The sequence below is a fragment of the Oncorhynchus mykiss genome, chromosome 2, assembly GCF_013265735.2.
Source record: "Oncorhynchus mykiss isolate Arlee chromosome 2, USDA_OmykA_1.1, whole genome shotgun sequence".
Classification (NCBI taxonomy): Eukaryota; Metazoa; Chordata; class Actinopteri; order Salmoniformes; family Salmonidae; genus Oncorhynchus; species Oncorhynchus mykiss.
This window is the reverse complement of record NC_048566.1, coordinates 99,264,048-99,285,054: the sequence shown is the minus strand read 5'-3', so window position 1 is coordinate 99,285,054 and position 21,007 is coordinate 99,264,048. Positions and strand designations below refer to the sequence as shown.

Here is a 21,007-nt window from a genome sequence, read left to right as displayed (position 1 = left end):
GGTAGAGAGCCCACTGGGTATAGAGCCCATTGAGTGTAGAGCCAACTTGGTATAGAGCCCACTGGGTATAGAGCCCACTGGGTGTAGAGCCCACTGGGTGTAGAGCCCACTGGGTATAGAGCCCACTGAATATAGAGCCCACTGGGTATAGAGCCCACTGGGTATAGAGCCCACTGGGTAGAGAGCCCACTGGGTAGAGAGCCCACTGTGTGTAGAGCCCACTGGGTATAGAGCCCACTGGGTATAGAGCCCACTGGGTATAGAGCCCACTGGGTATAGAGCCCACTGGGTAGAGAGCCCACTGGGTAGAGAGCCCACTGGGTAGAGAGCTGACTGGGTGTAGATCCCACTGGGCTTAGAGCCCACTGAGTATAGAGCCCACTGTGTATAGAGCCCACTGGGTATAGAGTCCACTGGGTATAGAGCCCACTGGGTAGAGAGCTGACTGGGTGTAGATCCCACTGGGTGTAGAGCCCACTGGGTATAGAACCCACTGGGTGGAGAGCCCACTGGGTGGAGAGCCCACTGGGTGGAGAGCCCACTGGGTAGAGAGCACACTGGGTAGAGAGCCCACTGGGTAGAGCGCCCACTGGGTATAGAGTCCACTGAGTATAGCCCACTGGGTAGAGAGCCCACTGGGTAGAGAGCCCACTGGGTAGAGAGCCCACTGGGTATAGAGCCCACTGGGTAGAGAGCCCACTGAGTATAGAGCCCACTGAGTATAGAGCGCAATGGGTATAGAGCCCACTGGGTATAGAGCCCACTGGGTGTAGAGCCCACTGGGTATAGAGCCCACTGAATATAGAGCCCACTGGGTATAGAGCCCACTGGGTATAGAGCCCACTGGGTAGAGAGCTGACTGGTTGTAGATCCCACTGGGTATAGAGCCCACTGAGTATAGAGCCCACTGGGTATAGAGCCCACTGAGTATAGATCCCGCTGGGTGTAGAGCCCACTGGGTATAGAGCCCACTGGGTAGAGAGCTGACAGGGTGTAGATCCCACTGGGTATAGAGCCCACTGAGTATAGAGCCCACTGTGTATAGAGCCCACTGGCTATAGATCCCACTGGGTATAGAGCCCACTGGGTAGAGAGCTGACTGGGTGTAGATCCCACTGGGTGTAGAGCCCACTGGGTATAGAGCCCACTGGGTAGAGAGCCCACTGGGTAGAGAGCCCACTGGGTAGAGAGCCCACTGGGTATAGAGCCCACTGGGTAGAAAGCCCACTGAGTATAGCGCCCACCGGGTATAGAGCCCACCGGGTGTAGAACCCACTGGGTGTAGAGCCCACTGGGTAGAGAGCCCACTGGGTAGAGCGCCCACTGGGTATAGAGTCCACTGAGTATAGCCCACTGGGTAGAGAGCCCACTGGGTAGAGAGCCCACTGGGTAGAGAGCCCACTGGGTATATAGCCTACTGGGTAGAGAGCCCACTGAGTATAGAGCCCACCGGGTATAGAGCCCACCGGTTATAGAGCCCACCGAGTATAGAACCCACCGGGTATAGAGCCCACCGGTTATAGAGCCCACCGAGTATTGAGCCCACCGGGTATAGAGCCCACTGGGTAGAGAGCCCACTGGGTAGAGAGCTGACTGGGTGTAGATCTCACTGGGCTTAGAGCCCACTGAGTATAGAGCCCACTGTGTATAGAGCCCACTGGGTATAGAGCCCACTGGGTGGAGAGCCCACTGGGTAGAGAGCACACTGGGTAGAGAGCCCACTGGGTAGAGCGCCCACTGGGTATAGAGTCCACTGAGTATAGCCCACTGGGTAGAGAGCCCACTGGGTAGAGAGCCCACTGGGTAGAGAGCCCACTGGGTATAGAGCCCACTGGGTAGAGAGCCCACTGAGTATAGAGCCCACTGAGTATAGAGCCCACTGAGTATAGAGCGCAATGGGTATAGAGCCCACTGGGTATAGAGCCCACTGGGTGTAGAGCCCACTGGGTATAGAGCCCACTGAATATAGAGCCCACTGGGTATAGAGCCCACTGGGTATAGAGCCCACTGGGTAGAGAGCTGACTGGTTGTAGATCCCACTGGGTATAGAGCCCACTGAGTATAGAGCCCACTGGGTATAGAGCCCACTGGCTATAGATCCCACTGGGTATAGAGCCCACTGGGTAGAGAGCTGACTGGTTGTAGATCCCACTGGGTGTAGAGCCCACTGGGTATAGAGCCCACTGGGTATAGAACCCACTGGGTGGAGAGCCCACTGGGTGTAGAGCCCACTGGGTGTAGAACCCACTGGGTGTAGAGCCCACTGGGTAGAGAGCCCACTGGGTAGTGCGCCCACTGGGTATAGAGTCCACTGAGTATAGCCCACTGGGTAGAGAGCCCACTGGGTAGAGAGCCCACTGGGTAGAGAGCCCACTGGGTATAGAGCCCACTGGGTAGAAAGCCCACTGAGTATAGAGCCCACCGGGTATAGAGCCCACCGGGTGTAGAACCCACTGGGTGTAGAGCCCACTGGGTAGAGAGCCCACTGGGTAGAGCGCCCACTGGGTATAGAGTCCACTGAGTATAGCCCACTGGGTAGAGAGCCCACTGGGTAAAGAGCCCACTGGGTAGAGAGCCCACTGGGTATAGAGCCCACTGGGTAGAGAGCCCACTGAGTATAGAGCCCACTGAGTATAGAGCCCACTGAGTATAGAGCGCAATGGGTATAGAGCCCACTGGGTATAGAGCCCACTGGGTGTAGAGCCCACTGGGTATAGAGCCCACTGAATATAGAGCCCACTGGGTATAGAGCCCACTGGGTATAGAGCCCACTGGGTAGAGAGCTGACTGGTTGTAGATCCCACTGGGTATAGAGCCCACTGAGTATAGAGCCCACTGGGTATAGAGCCCACTGAGTATAGATCCCGCTGGGTGTAGAGCCCACTGGGTATAGAGCCCACTGGGTAGAGAGCTGACAGGGTGTAGATCCCACTGGGTATAGAGCCCACTGAGTATAGAGCCCACTGTGTATAGAGCCCACTGGCTATAGATCCCACTGGGTATAGAGCCCACTGGGTAGAGAGCTGACTGGTTGTAGATCCCACTGGGTGTAGAGCCCACTGGGTATAGAGCCCACTGGGTATAGAACCCACTGGGTGGAGAGCCCACTGGGTGTAGAGCCCACTGGGTGTAGAACCCACTGGGTGTAGAGCCCACTGGGTAGAGAGCCCACTGGGTAGAGCGCCCACTGGGTGTAGAGTCCACTGAGTATAGCCCACTGGGTAGAGAGCCCACTGGGTAGAGAGCCCACTGGGTAGAGAGCCCACTGGGTATAGAGCCCACTGGGTAGAAAGCCCACTGAGTATAGAGCCCACCGGGTATAGAGCCCACCGGGTGTAGAACCCACTGGGTGTAGAGCCCACTGGGTAGAGAGCCCACTGGGTAGAGCGCCCACTGGGTATAGAGTCCACTGAGTATAGCCCACTGGGTAGAGAGCCCACTGGGTAGAGAGCCCACTGGGTAGAGAGCCCACTGGGTATATAGCCTACTGGGTAGAGAGCCCACTGAGTATAGAGCCCACCGGGTATAGAGCCCACCGGTTATAGAGCCCACCGAGTATAGAACCCACCGGGTATAGAGCCCACCGGTTATAGAGCCCACCGAGTATTGAGCCCACCGGGTATAGAGCCCACTGGGTAGAGAGCCCACTGGATAGAGAGCTGACTGGGTGTAGATCTCACTGGGCTTAGAGCCCACTGAGTATAGAGCCCACTGTGTATAGAGCCCGCTGGGTATAGAGCCCACTGGGTATAGAGCCCACTGGGTAGAGAGCTGACTGGGTGTAGATCCCACTGGGTGTAGAGCCCACTGGGTATAGAGCCCACTGGGTTTAGAACCCACTGGGTGGAGAGCCCACTGGGTGTAGAGCCCACTGGGTGTAGAGCCCACTGGGTGTAGAGCCCACTGGGTAGAGAGCCCACTGGGTAGAGCGCCCACCGAGTATAGAGCCCACCGGGTATAGAGCCCACTGGGTATAGAGCCCACTGAGTATAGAGCACACTAGGTATAGAGCCCACTGAGTATAGAGCCCACTGAGTGTAGAGCCCACTGAGTGTAGAGCCCACTGGGTAGAGAGCCTACTGGGTGGAGAGCCCACTGGGTATAGAGCCCATTTAGTGTAGAGCCAACTTGGTATCGAGCCCACTGGGTATAGAGCCCACTGGGTGTAGAGCCCGCTGGGTATAGAGCCCACTGAATATAGAGCCCACTGGGTATAGAGCCCACTGGGTATAGAGCCCACTGGGTAGTGAGCCCACTGGGTAGAGAGCCCACTGTGTGTAAAGCCCGCTGGGTGTAGAGCCCACTGGGTATAGAGCCCACTGGGTATAAAACACACTGAGTATAGAGCCCACTGAGTATAGAGCCCACTGGGTATAGAGCCCACTGTGTGTAGAGCCCACTGGGATTAGAGCACACTGAGTATAGAGCCCACTGGGTATAGAACCCACTGGGTGTAGAGCCCACTGGGTGTAGATCCCAATGGGTAGAGAGCCCACTGGGTAGAGCCCACTGGGTAGAGCGCCCACTGGGTATAGAGTCCACTGAGTATAGCCCAATGGGTAGAGAGCCAACTGGATAGAGCCCACTAGGTAGAGCGCCCACTGGGTATAGAGTCCACTGAGTATAGCCCACTGGGTAAAGAGCCCACTGGGTAGAGAGCCCACTGGGTATAGAGCCCACTGGGTATAGAGCCCACTGGGTAGAGAACCCACTGGGTATAAAGCCCACTGGGTATAGAGCCCACTGGGTATAGAGCCCTCTGGGTAGAGAGCCCACTGAGTATTGAGCCCACCGAGTATAGAGCCCACCGGGTATAGAGCCCACTGGGTATAGAGCCCACTGAGTATAGAGCCCACTAGGTATAGAGCCCACTGAGTATAGAGCCCACTGAGTGTAGAGCCCACTGAGTGTAGAGCCCACTGGGTAGAGAGCCTACTGGGTAGAGAGCCCACTGGGTATAGAGCCCATTTAGTTTAGAGCCAACTTGGTATCGAGCCCACTGGGTATAGAGCCCACTGGGTGTAGAGCCCACTGGGTGTAGAGCCCGCTGGGTATAGAGCCCACTGAATATAGAGCCCACTGGGTATAGAGCCCACTGGGTATAGAGCCCACTGGGTAGAGAGCCCACTGGGTAGAGAGCCCACTGTGTGTAAAGCCCGCTGGGTTTAGAGCCCACTGGGTATAGAGCCCACTGGGTATAGAGCCCACTGGGTATAGAGCCCACTGAGTATAAAACACACTGAGTATAGAGCCCACTGAGTATAGAGCCCACTGGGTATAGAGCCCACTGTGTGTAGAGCCCACTGGGATTAGAGCACACTGAGTATAGAGCCCACTGAGTATAGAGCCCACTGGGTATAGAGCCCACTGTGTGTAGAGCCCGCTGGGATTAGAGCACACTGAGTATAGAGCCCACTGAGTATTGAGCCCACTGGGTATAGAGCTCACTGAGTATAGAGCCCACTGGGTATAGAGCCCACTGAGTATAGAGCCCACTGGGTATAGAGCCCACTGGGTATAGAGCCCACTGGGCATAGAGCCCACTGAGTATAGAGCCCACTGAGTATTGAGCTCACTGGGTATAGAGCCCACTGTGTAGAGAGCTGACTGGGTGTAGATCCCACTGGGTGTAGAGCCCACTGGGTGTAGAGCCCACTGGGTGTAGAGCCCACTGGGTGTAGAGCCCACTGGGTATTGAGCCCACTGGGTATAGAGCCCACTGGGTAGAGAGCCCACTGGGTGTAGAGCCCACTGAGTATAGAGCTCACTGAGTATAGAGCCCACTGGGTATAGAGCCCACTGGGTGTAGAGCCCACTGGGTGATTAGGCCAATGGGTAGAGAGCCCACTGGGTAGAACCCACTGGGTAGAGCGCCCACTGGGTATAGAGTCCACTGAGTATAGCCCACTGGGTAGCTAGCCCACTGGGTAGAGAGCCCACTGGGTAGAGAGCCCACTGGGTATAGAGCCCACTGGGTAGAGAGCCCACTGGGTATAGAGCCCACTGAGTATAGAGCTCACTGAGTATAGAGCCCACTGGGTATAGAGCCCACTGGGTGTAGAGCCCACTGGGTGTAGAGGCCACTGGGTGTAGACCCCAATGGGTAGAGAGCCCACTGGTCAGAGCCCACTGGGTAGAGCGCCCACTGGGTATAGAGTCCACTGAGTATAGAGCCCACTGGGTAGAGAGCCCACTGGGTAGAGAGCCCACTGGGTATAGAGCCCACTGGGTAGAGAGCCCACTGGTCAGAGCCCACTGGGTAGAGCGCCCACTGGGTATAGAGTCCACTGAGTATAGAGCCCACTTTGTAGAGAGCCCACCGGGTATAGAGCCCACTGGGTATAGAGCCCACTGAGTATAGAGCACACTAGGTATAGAGCCCACTGAGTATAGAGCCCACTGAGTGTAGAGCCCACTGAGTGTAGAGCCCACTGGGTAGAGAGCCTACTGGGTGGAGAGCCCACTGGGTATAGAGCCCATTTAGTGTAGAGCCAACTTGGTATCGAGCCCACTGGGTATAGAGCCCACTGGGTGTAGAGCCCGCTGGGTATAGAGCCCACTGAATATAGAGCCCACTGGGTATAGAGCCCACTGGGTATAGAGCCCACTGGGTAGTGAGCCCACTGGGTAGAGAGCCCACTGTGTGTAAAGCCCGCTGGGTGTAGAGCCCACTGGGTATAGAGCCCACTGGGTATAAAACACACTGAGTATAGAGCCCACTGAGTATAGAGCCCACTGGGTATAGAGCCCACTGTGTGTAGAGCCCACTGGGATTAGAGCACACTGAGTATAGAGCCCACTGGGTATAGAACCCACTGGGTGTAGAGCCCACTGGGTGTAGATCCCAATGGGTAGAGAGCCCACTGGGTAGAGCCCACTGGGTAGAGCGCCCACTGGGTATAGAGTCCACTGAGTATAGCCCAATGGGTAGAGAGCCAACTGGATAGAGCCCACTAGGTAGAGCGCCCACTGGGTATAGAGTCCACTGAGTATAGCCCACTGGGTAAAGAGCCCACTGGGTAGAGAGCCCACTGGGTATAGAGCCCACTGGGTATAGAGCCCACTGGGTAGAGAACCCACTGGGTATAAAGCCCACTGGGTATAGAGCCCACTGGGTATAGAGCCCTCTGGGTAGAGAGCCCACTGAGTATTGAGCCCACCGAGTATAGAGCCCACCGGGTATAGAGCCCACTGGGTATAGAGCCCACTGAGTATAGAGCCCACTAGGTATAGAGCCCACTGAGTATAGAGCCCACTGAGTGTAGAGCCCACTGAGTGTAGAGCCCACTGGGTAGAGAGCCTACTGGGTAGAGAGCCCACTGGGTATAGAGCCCATTTAGTTTAGAGCCAACTTGGTATCGAGCCCACTGGGTATAGAGCCCACTGGGTGTAGAGCCCACTGGGTGTAGAGCCCGCTGGGTATAGAGCCCACTGAATATAGAGCCCACTGGGTATAGAGCCCACTGGGTATAGAGCCCACTGGGTAGAGAGCCCACTGGGTAGAGAGCCCACTGTGTGTAAAGCCCGCTGGGTTTAGAGCCCACTGGGTATAGAGCCCACTGGGTATAGAGCCCACTGGGTATAGAGCCCACTGAGTATAAAACACACTGAGTATAGAGCCCACTGAGTATAGAGCCCACTGGGTATAGAGCCCACTGTGTGTAGAGCCCACTGGGATTAGAGCACACTGAGTATAGAGCCCACTGAGTATAGAGCCCACTGGGTATAGAGCCCACTGTGTGTAGAGCCCGCTGGGATTAGAGCACACTGAGTATAGAGCCCACTGAGTATTGAGCCCACTGGGTATAGAGCTCACTGAGTATAGAGCCCACTGGGTATAGAGCCCACTGAGTATAGAGCCCACTGGGTATAGAGCCCACTGGGTATAGAGCCCACTGGGCATAGAGCCCACTGAGTATAGAGCCCACTGAGTATTGAGCTCACTGGGTATAGAGCCCACTGTGTAGAGAGCTGACTGGGTGTAGATCCCACTGGGTGTAGAGCCCACTGGGTGTAGAGCCCACTGGGTGTAGAGCCCACTGGGTGTAGAGCCCACTGGGTATTGAGCCCACTGGGTATAGAGCCCACTGGGTAGAGAGCCCACTGGGTGTAGAGCCCACTGAGTATAGAGCTCACTGAGTATAGAGCCCACTGGGTATAGAGCCCACTGGGTGTAGAGCCCACTGGGTGATTAGGCCAATGGGTAGAGAGCCCACTGGGTAGAACCCACTGGGTAGAGCGCCCACTGGGTATAGAGTCCACTGAGTATAGCCCACTGGGTAGCTAGCCCACTGGGTAGAGAGCCCACTGGGTAGAGAGCCCACTGGGTATAGAGCCCACTGGGTAGAGAGCCCACTGGGTATAGAGCCCACTGAGTATAGAGCTCACTGAGTATAGAGCCCACTGGGTATAGAGCCCACTGGGTGTAGAGCCCACTGGGTGTAGAGGCCACTGGGTGTAGACCCCAATGGGTAGAGAGCCCACTGGTCAGAGCCCACTGGGTAGAGCGCCCACTGGGTATAGAGTCCACTGAGTATAGAGCCCACTGGGTAGAGAGCCCACTGGGTAGAGAGCCCACTGGGTATAGAGCCCACTGGGTAGAGAGCCCACTGGTCAGAGCCCACTGGGTAGAGCGCCCACTGGGTATAGAGTCCACTGAGTATAGAGCCCACTTTGTAGAGAGCCCACTGGGTAGAGAGCCCACTGGGTATAGAGCCCACTGGGTAGAGAGCCCACTGGGTATAGAGCCCACTGAGTATAGAGCTCACTGAGTATAGAGCCCACTGGGTATAGAGCCCACTGGGTGTAGAGCCCACTGGGTGTAGAGCCCAATGGGTGTAGAGCCCACTGGGTGTAGAGGCCACTTGGTGTAGACCCCAATGGGTAGAGAGCCCACTGGTCAGAGCCCACTGGGTAGAGCGCCCACTGGGTATAGAGTCCACTGAGTATAGAGCCCACTGGGTAGAGAGCCCACTGGGTAGAGAGCCCACTGGGTATAGAGCCCACTGGGTAGAGAGCCCACTGGGTAGAGAGCCCACTGGGTAGAGAGCCCACTGAGTATAGAGCCCACTGAGTATAGAGCCCACTGAGTATAGAGCCCACTGGGTATAGAGCTCACTGAGTATAGAGCCCACTGGGTATAGAGCCCACTGGGTGTAGAGCCCACTGGGTGATTAGGCCAATGGGTAGAGAGCCCACTGGCTAGAGCCCACTGGGTAGAGCGCCCACTGGGTATAGAGTCCACTGAGTATAGCCCACTGGGTAGCTAGCCCACTGGGTAGAGAGCCCACTGGGTAGAGAGCCCACTGGGTATAGAGCCCACTGGGTAGAGAGCCCACTGGGTATAGAGCCCACTGAGTATAGAGCTCACTGAGTATAGAGCCCACTGGGTATAGAGCCCACTGGGTGTAGAGCCCACTGGGTGTAGAGCCCAATGGGTGTAGAGCCCACTGGGTGTAGAGGCCACTGGGTGTAGACCCCAATGGGTAGAGAGCCCACTGGTCAGAGCCCACTGGGTAGAGCGCCCACTGGGTATAGAGTCCACTGAGTATAGAGCCCACTGGGTAGAGAGCCCACTGGGTAGAGAGCCCACTGGGTATAGAGCCCACTGGGTGTAGAGCCCAATGGGTGTAGAGCCCACTGGGTGTAGAGGCCACTTGGTGTAGACCCCAATGGGTAGAGAGCCCACTGGTCAGAGCCCACTGGGTAGAGCGCCCACTGGGTATAGAGTCCACTGAGTATAGAGCCCACTGGGTAGAGAGCCCACTGGGTAGAGAGCCCACTGGGTATAGATCCCACTTGGTAGAGAGCCCACTGGGTAGAGAGCCCACTGGGTAGAGAGCCCACTGAGTATAGAGCTCACTGAGTATAGAGCCCACTGAGTATAGAGCCCACTGGGTATAGAGCTCACTGAGTATAGAGCCCACTGGGTATAGAGCCCACTGGGTGTAGAGCCCACTGGGTGATTAGGCCAATGGGTAGAGAGCCCACTGGGTAGAGCCCACTGGGTAGAGCGCCCACTGGGTATAGAGTCCACTGAGTATAGCCCACTGGGTAGCTAGCCCACTGGGTAGAGAGCCCACTGGGTAGAGAGCCCACTGGGTATAGAGCCCACTGGGTAGAGAGCCCACTGGGTATAGAGCCCACTGAGTATAGAGCTCACTGAGTATAGAGCCCACTGGGTATAGAGCCCACTGGGTGTAGAGCCCACTGGGTGTAGAGCCCAATGGGTGTAGAGCCCACTGGGTGTAGAGGCCACTGGGTGTAGACCCCAATGGGTAGAGAGCCCACTGGTCAGAGCCCACTGGGTAGAGCGCCCACTGGGTATAGAGTCCACTGAGTATAGAGCCCACTGGGTAGAGAGCCCACTGGGTAGAGAGCCCACTGGGTATAGAGCCCACTGGGTAGAGAGCCCACTGGGTAGAGCCCACTGGGTAGAGCGCCCACTGGGTATAGAGTCCACTGAGTATAGCCCACTGGGTAGCTAGCCCACTGGGTAGAGAGCCCACTGGGTAGAGAGCCCACTGGGTATAGAGCCCACTGGGTAGAGAGCCCACTGGGTATAGAGCCCACTGAGTATAGAGCTCACTGAGTATAGAGCCCACTGGGTATAGAGCCCACTGGGTGTAGAGCCCACTGGGTGTAGAGCCCAATGGGTGTAGAGCCCACTGGGTGTAGAGGCCACTTGGTGTAGACCCCAATGGGTAGAGAGCCCACTGGTCAGAGCCCACTGGGTAGAGCGCCCACTGGGTAGAGAGCCCACTGGGTAGAGAGCCCACTGGGTATAGAGCCCACTGGGTAGAGAGCCCACTGGGTAGAGAGCCCACTGGGTAGAGAGCCCACTGAGTATAGAGCCCACTGAGTATAGAGCCCACTGAGTATAGAGCCCACTGAGTATAGAGCCCACTGGGTAGAGAGCCCACTGAGTATAGAGCCCACTGGGTATAGAGCCCACTGAGTATAGAGCCCACTGGGTATAGAGCCCACTGAGTATAGAGCCCACTGGGTATAGAGCCCACTGAGTATAGAGCCCACTGAGTATAGAGCCCACTGGGTATAGAGCCCACTGAGTAGAGAGCCCACTCAGTATAGAGCCCACTGAGTATAGAGCCCACTGAGTATAGAGCCCACTGGGTAGAGAGCCCACTGAGTATAGAGCCCACTGAGTATAGAGCCCACTGGGTATAGAGCCCACTGGGTAGAGAGCCCACTGTGTAGAGAGCCCACTGGGTATAGAGCCCACTGAGTATAGAGCCCACTGAGTATAGAGCCCACTGGGTAGAGAGCCCACTGAGTATAGAGCCCACTGAGTATAGAGCCCACTGAGTATAGAGCCCACTGAGTATAGAGCCCACTGGGTATAGAGCCCACTGTACTTTGTATCTGACAGAATAGTAACTCGATTCATAGATAGATGAGTAGATGGTTTAGTATCCCGTGTCGATCGTCGTATACAGTCTCTGAGTTTAGATTCATTACAAAACACCCCTTATATTTTTCCCCTTCTTACACATAAAGATTACTTGTAACCTCTAACTTAAATCTGTTTCCATGAAGAATACATGTCTGGCCTGAATACTGCTGGATTTAAACTCAACAGAAGAAGACTAAAAGAGTTTGACATTGAGGCTGATATTTGGAAATTGTTGCTCAGTTAACAGCCAACACTGTCTCTCTCTCTCACACACACACACACACACACACACACACACACACACACACACACACACACACACACACACACACACACACACACACACTGTGCATGCTGCACATAAATTATTGAGGGCTGGGGCTTGTTCTGCTCCAACAAGGCCACTGTCACTGCCTGTGTGTGTGTGTGTGTGTGTGTGTGTGTGTGTGTGTGTGTGTGTGTGTGTGTGTGTGTGTGTGTGTGTGTGTGTGTGTGTGTGTGTGTGTGTGTGTGTGTGTGTGTGTGTAGCGTCTGTTTGGTGTGTGCGAAGAGAGAGAGATCGCATGCTTGGCACAATCCTTTTAACAATGGGCCGCCATTCACTGTTGATGTGACACTCGTCCCTGTGGATTGTGGGAGAGCAATTGCTATGTCTGCTCATGCCTGTATCAAACAGTTTGTCTCGTGAGGTCAAAGTGGAAACATGATAGCAGATTAAGACACAAGGATATGTTTAAAGGAATCTAGTCCGTAGTATTTTGGTTCTGAAGTATTTTAGGGAGTTTGAGACTGGAGAGTTATTGAGGGGGTGAGAAGAGGAGAGGAGACATTAGGGCAGTTTGATTTATCTGGGTCTGGTCTGTGAGTGACCTGGGTCTTTCAGGTAGCCTAGCCTCCACAAGGCAATGAAGGGCCTCAGCACAGGTCTTTATGTTCAGGATTTTTAAAATGTTCCTTTATTTAACCAGGCAAGTCAGTTAAGAACAAATTATTATTTTCAATGACGGCCTAGGAACAGTGGGTTAACTGCCTTGTTCAGGGGCAGAACGACAGATTTTTACCTTGTCAGCTCGGGGATTCGAGCTTTCGGTTACTAGTCCAACGTTCTAACCATTAGGCTACCTGCCGCCCCTCCACTCTAACCACTAGGCTACCTGCCACTCCTCCACTCTAACCTCTAGGCTACCTGCCGCCCCTCCACTCTAACCACTAGGCTACCTGCCGCCCCTCCACTCTAACCACTAGGATACCTGCTCTAACCACTAGGCTACCTGCCGCCCCTCCACTCTAACCACTAGGCTACCTGCCACTCCTCCACTCTAACCTCTAGGCTACCTGCCGCCCCTCCACTCTAACCACTAGGCTACCTGCCGCCCCTCCACTCTAACCACTAGGATACCTGCTCTAACCACTAGGATACCTGCTCTAACCACTAGGCTACCTGCCGCCCCTCCACTCTAACCACTAGGCTACCCTGCCGCCCCTCCACTCTAACCTCTAGGCTACCTGCCGCCCCTCCACTCTAACCACTACGCTACCTGCCACCCCTCCACTCTAACCACTAGGCTACTTGCCGCCCCTCCACTCTAACCACCTCCACTCTAACTACTAGGCTACCTGCCGCCCCTCCACTCTAACCACTAGGCTACCCTGCCGCCCCTCCACTCTAACCACTACGCTACCTGCCACCCCTCCACTCTAACCTCTAGGCTGCTACCTGCCGCCCCTCCACTCTAACCACTAGGCTACCTGCCGCCCCTCCACTCTAACCACTAGGCTACCTGCCGCCCCTCCACTCTAACCACTAGACTACCTGCCGCCCCTCCAATCTAACCACTAGGCTACCTGCCGCCCCTCCACTCTAACAACTAGGCTACCTGCCTCCCCCCTCTAACCACTAGGCTACCTGCCGCCCCCCCACTCTAACCACTAGGCTACCTGCCGCCCCTCCACTCTAACCACTAGGCTACCTGCCGCCCCTCCACTCTAACCACTAGGCTACCTGCCGCCCCCCCACTCTAACCACTAGGCTACCTGCCGCCCCTCCACTCTAACCACTAGGCTACCTGCCGCCCCCCCACTCTAACCACTAGGCTACCTGCCGCCCCTCCACTCTAACCACTAGGCTACCTGCCGCCCCTCCACTCTAACCACTAGGCTACCTGCCTCCCCCCTCTAACCACTAGGCTACCTGCCGCCCCCCCACTCTAACCACTAGTCTACCTGCCGCCCCTCCACTCTAACCACTAGGCTACCTGCCGCCCCTCCACTCTAACCACTAGACTACCTGCCGCACCTCCACTCTAACCACTAGGCTACCTGCCGCCCCTCCACTCTAACCACTAGGCTACCTGCCGCCCCCCCACTCTAACCACTAGGCTACCTGCCGCCCCCCCACTCTAACCACTAGGCTACCTGCCGCCCCTCCACTCTAACCACTAGGCTACCTGCCGCCCCCCCACTCTAACCACTAGGCTACCTGCCGCCCCTCCACTCTAACCACTAGGCTACCCTGCCACCCCCCTCTAACCACTAGGCTACCTGCCGCCCCTCCACTCTAACCACTAGGCTACCTGCCGCCCCTCCACTCTAACCACTAGACTACCTGCCACCCCTCTACTCTAACCACTAGGCTACCCTGCCGCCCCTCCACTCTAACCACTAGGTTACCTGCCGCCCCTCCACTCTAACCACTAGGCTACCTGCCGCCCCTCCACTCTAACCACTAGGCTACCTGCCGCCCCTCCACTCTAACCACTAGGCTACCTGCCGCCCCTCCACTCTAACCACTAGGCTACCTACCGCCCCTCCACTCTAACCACTAGGCTACCTGCCGCCCCTCCACTCTAACCACTAGGCTACCTGCCGCCCCTCCACTCTAACCACTAGGCTACCTGCTGCCCCTCCACTCTAACCACTAGGCTACCTGCCGCCCCTCTACTCTAACCACTAGGCTACCTGCCGCCCCTCTACTCTAACCACTAGGCTACCTGCCGTCAGGATGTGTTGAATAAAGTTGTTTTTCCTCTCTAGCCAGGATGTGTTGACTGAGGTTCCTTCATGGTTACTTTGTTTCTCAAAGGAGAAAGTGTTTGTGTGTTACTGTGTTGTAGCTGCTCACACCCCCTCTCTTTCCTATGAATAGGGCAGTACTTTACCAGTGGAGTTGTACCAGACTCTGGGCAGTAGTTTACCAGGGGAGTTGGACCAGACTCTGGGCAGTAGTTTTCCAGGGGAGTTGTACCAGACTCTGGGCAGTAGTTTACCAGGGGAGTTGTACCAGACTCTGGGCTGTAGTTTACCAGGGGAGTTGTACCAGACTCTGGGCAGTAGTTTACCAGGGGAGTTGGACCAGACTCTGGGCTGTAGTTTACCAGGGGAGTTGGACCAGACTCTGGGCAATAGTTTACCAGGGGAGTTGTACCAGACTCTGGGCAGTAGTGTACCAGGGGAGTTGTACCAGACTCTGGGCAGTAGTTTACCAGGGGAGTTGTACCAGACTCTGGGCAGTAGTTTACCAGGGGAGTTGTACCAGACTCTGGGCAGTAGTTTACCAGGGGAGTTGTACCAGACTCTGGGCAGTAGTTTACCAGGGGAGTTGGACCAGACTCTGGGCAGTAGTTTACCAGGGGAGTTGTACCAGACTCTGGGCAGTAGTTTACCAGGGGAGTTGGACCAGACTCTGGGCAGTAGTTTACCAGGGGAGTTGTACCAGACTCTGGGCAGTAGTTTACCAGGGGAGTTGTACCAGACTCTGGGCAGTAGTTTACCAGTGGAGTTGTACCAGACTCTGGGCAGTAGTTTACCAGGGGAGTTGTACCAGACTCTGGGCTGTAGTTTACCAGGGGAGTTGTACCAGACTCTGGGCACTAGTTTACCAGGGGAGTTGGACCAGACTCTGGGCTGTAGTTTACCAGGGGAGTTGGACCAGACTCTGGGCAATAGTTTACCAGGGGAGTTGTACCAGACTCTGGGCAGTAGTGTACCAGGGGAGTTGTACCAGACTCTGGGCAGTAGTTTACCAGGGGAGTTGTACCAGACTCTGGGCAGTAGTTTACCAGGGGAGTTGTACCATCCTCTGGGCAGTAGTTCACCAGGGGAGTTGTACCAGACTCTGGGCAGTAGTTAAACAACACCTATCATACTACTATGGCTGACCCTGTAAAACAGCACATTACACTGTACCTATCATACTACTATGACTGACCCTGTAAAACAACACCTATCATACTACTATGGCTGACCCTGTAAAGCAGCACATTACACTGTACCTATCATACTACTATGACTGACCCTGTAAAACAACACCTATCATACCACTATGACTGACCCTGTAACACAACACCTATCATACTACTATGACTGACCCTGTAAAACAACACCTATCATACTACTATGACTGACCCTGTAAAACAACACCTATAATACTACTATGGCTGACCCTGTAAAACAACACCTATCATACTACTATGACTGACCCTGTAAAACAACACCTATAATACTACTATGGCTGACCCTGTAAAACAACACCTATCATACTACTATGACTGACCCTGTAAAACAACACCTATCATACTACTATGACTGACCCTGTAACACAACACCTATCATACTACTATGACTGACCCTGTAAAACAACACCTATCATACTACTATGACTGACCCTGTAACACAACACCTATCATACTACTATGACTGACCCTGTAAAACAACACCTATCATACTACTATGACTGACCCTGTAAAACAACACCTATCATACTACTATGACTGACCCTGTAAAACAACACCTATCATACTACTATGACTGACCCTGTAACACAACACCTATCATACTACTATGACTGACCCTGTAAAACAACACCTATCATACTACTATGACTGACCCTGTAAAACAACACCTATCATACTACTATGACTGACCCTGTACAACAACACATTTCACTGCAACTATCCAGTGTATGTAACAATAAAACTTCTAATTTTGTATTTTTTTGTCATGTAAAGTGCGAGGTTGGAGCTGCTCAGTAATTCTGATCTCTCTGACCAGATGGCACTCGTACCACCAGTAACAACAACAGAACCAAGCCTTCCTGATTCTCTGTTTCCCTACCCAACAACAGAACCAAGCCTTCCTGATTCTCTGTTTCCCTACCCAACAACAGAACCAAGCCTTCCTGATTCTCTGTTTCCCTACCCAACAACAGAACCAAGCCTTCCTGATTCTCTGTTTCCCTACCCAACAACAGAGCCAAGCCTTCCTGATTCTCTCTGTTTCCCTACCCAACAACAGAACCAAGCCTTCCTGATTCTCTCTGTTTCCCTACCCAACAACAGAACCAGGCCTTCCTGATTCTCTGTTTCCCTACCTAACAACAGAACCAGGCCTTCCTGATTCTCTGTTTCCCTACCCAACAACAGAACCAGGCCTTCCTGATTCTCTCTGTTTCCCTACCCAACAACAGAACCAGGCCTTCCTGATTCTCTCTGTTTCCCTACCCAACAACAGAACCAAGCCTTCCTGATTCTCTGTTTCCCTAAAAAAACAACAGAACCAAGCCTTCCTGATTCTCTGTTTCCATACCCAACAACAGAACCAGGCCTTCCTGATTCTCTGTTTCCCTACCCAACAACAGAACCAAGCCTTCCTGATTCTCTGTTTCCCTACCCAACAACAGAACCAGGCCTTCCTGATTCTCTGTTTCCCTACCCAACAACAGAACCAGGCCTTCCTGATTCTCTGTTTCCCTACCCAACAACAGAACCAAGCCTTCCTGATTCTCTGTTTCCCTACCCAACAACAGAGCCAAGCCTTCCTGATTCTCTCTGTTTCCCTACCCAACAACAGAACCAAGCCTTCCTGATTCTCTGTTTCCCTACCCAACAACAGAACCAAGCCTTCCTGATTCTCTGTTTCCCTACCCAACAACAGAACCAAGCCTTCCTGATTCTCTGTTTCCCTACCCAACAACAGAACCAAGCCTTCCTGATTCTCTGTTTCCCTACCCAACAACAGAACCAGGCCTTCCTGATTCTCTGTTTCCCTACCCAACAACAGAACCAGGCCTTCCTGATTCTCTGTTTCCCTACCCAACAACAGAACCAAGCCTTCCTGATTTCTTTGCTGATTTAACAGATTTTCTTCACAGATTTCACCTCTTAAAACTTTTAAAAATAATATATGTTTGTGCGTGATCATCTGAAGAATACTGTTTGTTGGCCTTGTCCCAGATTAGTTTGTGCTCTACAGCCAAGTCCGATGGTCATTATCACGCCAAATGACAATAGGAATTGGCAAGACATCAGAAGCAGCTCTTGGACCAGGCTGTATGTTTATTGCCGTTTGGGATAAATCATTCTGACCTCCGGGTTAATAATCTGTGTTTGTCCAACCTTTACTGGTTCTCAGCCAGAGCCACAGTGAAGTGCACCTGGAGTACACATAATCCTCTCTCTCTCTCTCTCTCGCCCTCACCCTTACTCTCTCTCTCTCGCCCTCTCTCTCTCTCTCTCTCTCGCCCTCACCCTTACTCTCTCTCTCTCGCCCTCTCTCTCTCTCTCACCCGCCCTCCCCCTTACTCTCGCCCTCTCTCTCTCTCACCCGCCCGCCCTCTCTCTCTCTCTCTCTCTCTCGCCCTCTCTCTCTCTCTCTCGCTCCCACCCTCCCCTTACTCTCTCTCGCTCCCTCCCTCCCCCTCTCTCTCTCTCCTCATCTTTCTCTCGCCCTCTCCTGCCTTCCCTCTCTCTCCCGCCCTCCCTCTCTCTCCCGCCCTCCCTCTCTCTCATGCCCTCTCTCTCCCGCACTCTCTCTCACTCTCCCGTCCTCTCTCCCGCCCTCCCTCTTTCTCCCGCCCTCCCCCTCTCTCTCTCTCTCTCTCTCTCCTCGCCTCCATCACCTCAGATATGCCTCTCTAAAAATAGAGTACAAAGGAGAAGACAAAAACAAACTGTGACCTTCAAGCTCACAGTGCAGACACACACAAGGCGGCAGGTAGCCTAGCGATTAGAGCGTTGAGCTAGTAACTGAAAGGTTGCTAGTTCGACTCCCCGAGGTGAAAGATCTGTCAGTGCCCTTGAGCAAGGCACTTAACCCTAATTGCTCTAAGGTTGACACCTCTCTCTGAAGATGCATTTATTTATTTAACTAGTCAATTAAGAACAAATTCTACCCTGGGCCAAACCCTAACCCTAACCCTAACCCGGACGACGCTGGGCCAATTGTGCGCCGCCCTATGGGACTCCCAATCACATCCGGTTGTGATACAGCCTGGAATCGAACCAGGGTCTGTAGTGACGCCTCTAGCACTGAGATACATGCACTCTTCTCTGAGGGTGTCTCATGAAGAGTTGGGATATGCCAACAAAATAAAAAACACTGAAATTGGACAGATAAAAGCATCCAACACATCCTCATTATTATTATTATTATTATTGTTTATTTCCTTGTTATTATTTATCTCTACGGCCTTTACGTGTTGTCCACTGCAGTTAAAACGCCGAGACGCATATATAGGTGATGTGTAGTATTTGTTATATTGTACCACATCTCTGGTCCCGTATTGGCTCAGTTGCTGAGAGTTTGGCACTAACAATGGCATGCCAGGTTCTGGGTTCAATTCCCACAGGGATCACGTGCACATACATCAAATATAGTCAACAAAAATAAACTAAAAAGCTCTGTTTTTTTTTGTCTCCGATCACAGAAGTCGTGAGGAGGAGAGGATCTTGAAGCCGACAGCGGTACCAGCCAAGTTAGCAGAGGAGGTTCCTGCCCTGCCAAAACCCCTGGAGCAGCTGGTCACCAGGGAGGAGAAACAGTTACCACCTCTACCAGGTCAGAACCACTGCCGGTAACTAGTAGGCCTAACCACTGCCGGTAACTAGTAGGCCTAACCACTGCCAGTAACTAGTAGACCTAACCACTGCCAGTAACTAGTAGGCCTAACCACTGCCGGTCACTAGTAGACCTAACCACTGTCGGTAACTAGTAGGCCTAGCCACTGCCGGTAACTAGTAGACCTAACCACTGCCGGTAACTAGTAGACCTAACCACTGCCGGTCACTAGTAGACCTAACCACTGCCAGTAACTAGTAGGCCTAACCACTGCCGGTAACTAGTAGACGTAACTAGTAGGCCTAACCACTGCCGGTAACTAGTAGACCTAACCACTGCCGGTAACTAGTAGACCTAACCACTGCCAGTAACTAGTAGGCCTAACCACTGCCGGTAACTAGTAGACGTAACTAGTAGGCCTAACCACTGCCGGTAACTAGTAGACGTAACTAACTAGTAGGCCTAACCACTGCCGGTAACTAGTAGACGTAACTAGTAGGCCTAACCACTGCCGGTAACTAGTAGACCTAACCACTGCCGGTCACTAGTAGACCTAACCACTGCCAGTAACTAGTAGGCCTAACCACTGCCGGTAACTAGTAGGCCTAACCACTGCCGGTAACTAGTAGACCTAACCACTGCCGGTAACTAGTAGGCCTAACCACTGCCGGTAACTAGTAGGCCTAACCACTGCCGGTAGCTAGTAGGCCTAACCACTGCCGGTAACTAGTAGGCCTAACCACTGCCGGTAACTAGTAGGCCTAACCACTGCCGAAACTAGTAAACCTAACCACTGCCGGTAACTAGTAGGCCTAACCACTGCCGGTAACTAGTAGGCCTAACCACTGCCGGTAACTAGTAGGCCTAGCCACTGCCGGTAACTAGTAGGCCTAACCACTGCCCGTAACTAGTAGACCTAACCACTGCCAGTAACTAGTAGGCCTAACCACTGCCGGTAACTAGTAGGCCTAACCACTGCCGGTAACTAGTAGACCTAACCACTGCCGGTAACTAGTAGACCTAACCACTGCCGGTAACTAGTAGACCTAACCACTGCCAGTAACTAGTAGGCCTAAACACTGCTGGTAACTAGTAGGCCTAACCACTGCCGGTAACTAGTAGGCCTAACCACTGCCGGTAACTAGTAGGCCTAACCACTACCGGTAACTAGTAGACCTAACCACTGCCGGTAACTAGTAGACCTAACCACTGCCGGTAACTAGTAGGCCTAGCCACTGCCGGTAACTAGTAGGCCTAGCCACTGCCGGTAACTAGTAGACCTAACCACTGCCGGTAACTAGTAGGCCTAACCACTGCCGGTAACTAGTAGACCTAACCACTGCCAGTAACTAGTAGGCCTAAACACTGCCGGTAACTAGTAGGCCTAACCACTGCCGGTAACTAGTAGGCCTAACCACTGCCGGTAACTAGTAGGCCTAACCACTACCTTACTCATTAACTTAGTTCAACTGTTGTACCCCATTGGAACCCAACATAATGCTTGTTTTACTCCATTGTTTGTGAACAATGTCATTGTAAACACAAACTGTATATCTTTAAAAAATATATATTTATATTATATTGATATCATGCATGGTCATTCCTTACATCCATAGCTCTGTATGAGTTTCCCCTTTCCCTCAGCTTTTTACCCAAACAGTGGCAGGGTGTCACTGTGTTATAGTTTGAACTGTAGATTGCCCCTTTAACCCACACAACAGTTTCAGTCCAGCTACCAAGGTTACAGCTAAAAGCTTGCTA

At 53.5% G+C, this 21,007-nt stretch overlaps 1 protein-coding gene across 8 annotated transcripts in view; it reads left to right on the top strand.

Annotated features, from left to right (window-relative positions):
* The window catches only part of tjp1b (tight junction protein 1b), a 281,606-nt gene that overhangs the window by 218,401 nt on the left and 42,198 nt on the right, over nucleotides 1–21,007 (top strand). For all 8 annotated transcript variants that reach the window (XM_036960733.1, XM_036960722.1, XM_036960745.1 and 5 more), the window contains one exon: nucleotides 19,116–19,246. In XM_036960733.1, coding sequence (XP_036816628.1) covers nucleotides 19,116–19,246 — 131 coding nt within the window. The remainder of the gene's footprint in view (nucleotides 1–19,115; nucleotides 19,247–21,007) is intronic.